Genomic DNA, 4223 nt, shown 5'->3' with positions numbered 1-4223 from the left:
TGGTGTGTTTTGTTTTGTTTTTAGTGCATTTTGTTTTGTTTTTAGTGTATTTTGTTTGGAAGTCGGTTTTGTTTTTTTATTAAAAAGTTTTGATAAATGAAATCATTTGCTCTGAAGACGAAGTAAATTTAAACTAAAATGATATTAGCGATAAAGCAATAGTTTTAACATCTGTAACTACGAATATTTGATTCATTTGCTTATTTAATATGACTAGTGAAATAAACTTACAATTATTGACATAACCTACAAATAATGGATGAAAACATTTGTTAACTACACAAACTTTGCTTTTGTTTTTTGTTTGAATCTCAGATCTAAGACGGTTCAGTCTTTAAATATCACTAACATTATAAATGCGAAAGTTTAGATGTATTTTTCTTATAGTTAGCCTAAAGGTCTGAACGGATCTTGATGAAATTACGCGTAGATGTAGAGCATGGTCTAGAAGAACATATAGACTACTTTCTATTGTTTTTTTATTACACGCGGACGGAGTATAGGGCGAAAGCTAGTATATATTTGAACATTTTACATGTATTTATTCGTCGAGTCTTGCGGTGCGGCGCCGGCCGGCATCGAACGCTGGACCGGACGTTAAATATTCAACCCGAGCTGTGTGGTCGAAACCTGTCCCGGAGGTCCTGCGCCGACAAACGAGTAATAAGATATACAAAAACGTATGCGTTTTTAAATATCTTATTTAAAATGATCATGCAATAAACTTCACTATTAAATGTAAAAGTTTTTTAGGATATATTAAAATTATTATCTCTTATTTGTATAAGTTTACGATTGTTGCGTTTTTAAACGGTTTTATTTCCCGTTTAGTGTGGTTTTTTTTACTAAAGCTAATTTAAGTGCAAATTTTAATTGTATTGCTAAAAACCCTCATATTTTGTTTATTTTTTATCATTATCAAAGTTTTAGATCCGCTACAATTTTTTCAAAGTATTTGTTTTGAATTTTCATCATAAGAATACCGATCCTTATTAGGAGTACCAAATATTACTAAATCATACTTCATACTAATATCATAAATGAGAAAGTTTAGATGGATGGATGATGTACGTTTTTTAGAGTTTGTAGCCTTAACAGCCTAACAGATTTCAATGAATTTTGGTATAGATCTAGAGGATAGTCTAGAACACATAGGCTACTTAATTTTGGTTGTTTTAATTCCACGCGGTCGGAGTCGCGGGCAAGAGCTAGTTAATTATTTTTTTCTACATGTTTTTATAGCACACCGACGTACGACATGGCACCGAATCCAGATAAGCAATGGATCCTGCGAGTCACGGAGAAGATGAAACCCATACATCGACAGTTCACCGACCTTCTGATGACGAAGAGATTGCAGACTCTACAGAGCGTTGATATGGTAATTTGATATTTAAATTATACCATTAATTACTCGATATTGATAAGGGAGTCCTTTAGTGCAGATATAATATGGGAAAGTGAATACAGACATGTTTAATTACCCTCAGTGATAGCAGCTGATGCAATTTAGGTTATTTCAGTGCAGCAATAAGATTTTTACTACCGAAATAATTGTGCAGACTCGTTATGATGTTACCTCTTAATTTAAAGACAGTGAAATGGACTCCAATGTTTTTGCACAAGTGTTTCTGTAATAAAAACTCTTGGCAAGGAATTTATAAGGCCTTAGAACAGTGATTAAAGCTTGAGAGTATCCAAGACAACATTTTGTGATAAATTAAAGAAGAGACAAATTACAAATAACATTCAACTGTTAATTTTATCTTGGTTAATATTTTTTTAGGCGGTGGAGAGAGTGTACCAAGAGTTAAAGGCTTTAGGCGAACTGGATAATACATATTTGGTATATACATCCGACCACGGCTATCATCTCGGTCAGTTCGGTTTAGTGAAGGGCAAGAGCTTTCCCTTCGAGTTCGATATCAGAGTGCCCTTCTTGGTACGAGGACCTGGTGTGGAGCCTGGGACTGTGTGAGTATAGTATTTTTATATTGCCTGACTTATTTGGTATAGTCTAGAATCTAGATGCCCATTTTGTGATTTTTCAATATGATTGTCAAATGTAAAAATAAATTTAAAATGAAAAGAAAACGTAAGAACTATTTTTTAGATAAGTTACCTTAAAATTAAATCAATATTTCAAACTATAAATACGTAGTTTCGTAAGTCATTGTTTTAACTTTTTTACTTATTGTAATTAAATAAATAAATATATAATGTTTACTTGATACCTACTTATCAAACGCATTCACATTATCAAAATTAAAATATTTTAATGTTAAATAAGTATTCTTAAAAAAAGAAGAAACAGTTGTAACATATCTCTGTTAGCAAAACGTTAGCGGAGAAACGTTACATCAACTCGGGGCTTCCATAAACACGGCTATTTGTTAAAATAACAATCCACTTCTTCGCTCAATGTTAGCTTTATTTTTAAAACTTTCACGTAGCGAAATGAGAAATGAAATATTTAAAACTAATTAGCTAGATTAAGATTTGATGATGTCATAGAGCATGACTACATCCTTGTCTTCTATCAACTTCGTGTCTTATGTACTTTTAGCTTTTTACTTCAGTACCTTATACTCGAATATGTTGTCTTCCTTCTTTGAATTCTATTAATGTCTCCAAATCCTTGTAGTGTGGACGATATAATACTAAACATCGACCTGGCGCCGACATTCCTGGACATGGGGGGTGTAACACCGCCGCCGCACATGGATGGCCGCTCGCTGCTACCGCTGCTGCAGCCGCGCCGCAGACGACAGGCCGCCGCGCACTGGCCAGACACATTCCTCGTCGAAAGGTAATTTTAACTTTAGTGTAAAAGTCGTTTAATTGTTATTCAAATATCGCTCTCAGATTTCTCATACTAAATCTAGGTTATTAGATTGATATTTTAACTACTGGAACTAGACTGATAGTAGTATTATGTCGTATTCAGCACAATAACGGTCACTACAAGTGTATGGCAATGAAATGGTTCTTCGCTATCGAGTACAGAGCACACTAATGCAGAGCTGTTTTACAATTAAAATAACCGTTAATAGTGACTAATTTCCTTAGTTCTGGTCGTCGTGAGACTCAAGCGCATTTGTCGGAGGAGAGGCGCGCTCACTGGTACAGCCGAGAGATGAACGAGAAGGTGACGACACCACGAGCACTGGAAGTCTCCTCCGAAAGCGGGGACTTCGATGATGAATCTGATGATGATGACTTCTTGGAACTCGACGATGATGATGATAATGTAAGTGTTTTTATAATTCGTCCCTTAAAACGTTAAAATAAATAGTTTACAAAACTTTTTATTTAAATCTTTCAGGAGAGTGCGGAATCAAGTGATGCGTCGAAGAAATTATCAGAACCTTTACTTACCAATGAGAGTCACAACCCAATACTGGAAGCAAATCTCGAGAAAGCACTCGACGCAGATGAAGGCAGCTCTTCTAACCAGCTTGATTTTCTGACACCAGGCTCAAAACTATACGAACGTAAGTCAAGTATATTGTAAAACCTTTCATATTTAGACACCATACAGTTTATTAACCCTTAAAAGCAACGAAGGACAATTGACAAGCTGATGATTATTCTTTCCAATGATGATTACAGAATCGGCTGCGAGCATAGCGAGTGGTAAGGCGGCGCGTCTGGCAGCGGAGTGTTCCAAAGCCGAGCTCCGAGCTCCTTGTTCAGAGGGTCGCAAGTGGAAATGTGTACTTGTTAATGGACGCTGGAGAAGGCATAAGTGTAAATATGAGGTAAATCCTTCAATAGTTTATTTATTATTTATTTATTTATTGAAAACAATACATGACACAAATTAAAAAATATGCACAAATATGGCCCCGCAAAAACCATATAATTGGTTTGTCCGCGGGTGCGCTGGTTTTTTTTTGTGTAGAATTACATAAAATACATACATATATAAATAAAATATTATATATACTGTATATAAATAAAATATTCTGTTCAAGGGCTATTATCAAAAAAATGGCTTTCCAAATGTTTAACAAATAGTTTAAATTTTGAATTTAGATTTGTTATTTCAGGTGGTAGGTTATTGAGCATGTATGGTAAACGTTTTCCAATTGTTCTGTCGCCGTAATAATTATTAACTCTGGGTACTATATATTTGCCACGAGAGGCTGCCCTAGTGCTGTGTTGGTGTTGTGATTGTGTAGTAGTTAAATTATTAAATGTGTTGTGATTTACAGATAGAA

The 4223-nt window shown here is 34.8% G+C and overlaps 1 protein-coding gene across 1 annotated transcript in view; it reads left to right on the top strand.

The window, feature by feature from the left end:
• The window catches only part of LOC106111168 (extracellular sulfatase SULF-1 homolog), a 62198-nt gene that overhangs the window by 54460 nt on the left and 3515 nt on the right, over positions 1-4223 (top strand). Inside the window, exons 6-12 of the mRNA XM_013293177.1 lie at positions 1243-1381; positions 1787-1974; positions 2645-2809; positions 3070-3250; positions 3326-3494; positions 3613-3761; positions 3968-3971. Of these exons, the coding sequence (XP_013148631.1) occupies positions 1243-1381; positions 1787-1974; positions 2645-2809; positions 3070-3250; positions 3326-3494; positions 3613-3761; positions 3968-3971 (995 nt within the window). The remainder of the gene's footprint in view (positions 1-1242; positions 1382-1786; positions 1975-2644; positions 2810-3069; positions 3251-3325; positions 3495-3612; positions 3762-3967; positions 3972-4223) is intronic.

Source organism: Papilio polytes, unplaced genomic scaffold (assembly GCF_000836215.1).
Source record: "Papilio polytes unplaced genomic scaffold, Ppol_1.0 DF824180.1, whole genome shotgun sequence".
In the NCBI taxonomy this organism is placed as follows: domain Eukaryota; kingdom Metazoa; phylum Arthropoda; class Insecta; order Lepidoptera; family Papilionidae; genus Papilio; species Papilio polytes.
This window is presented reverse-complemented; position numbering and strand designations above follow the sequence as displayed.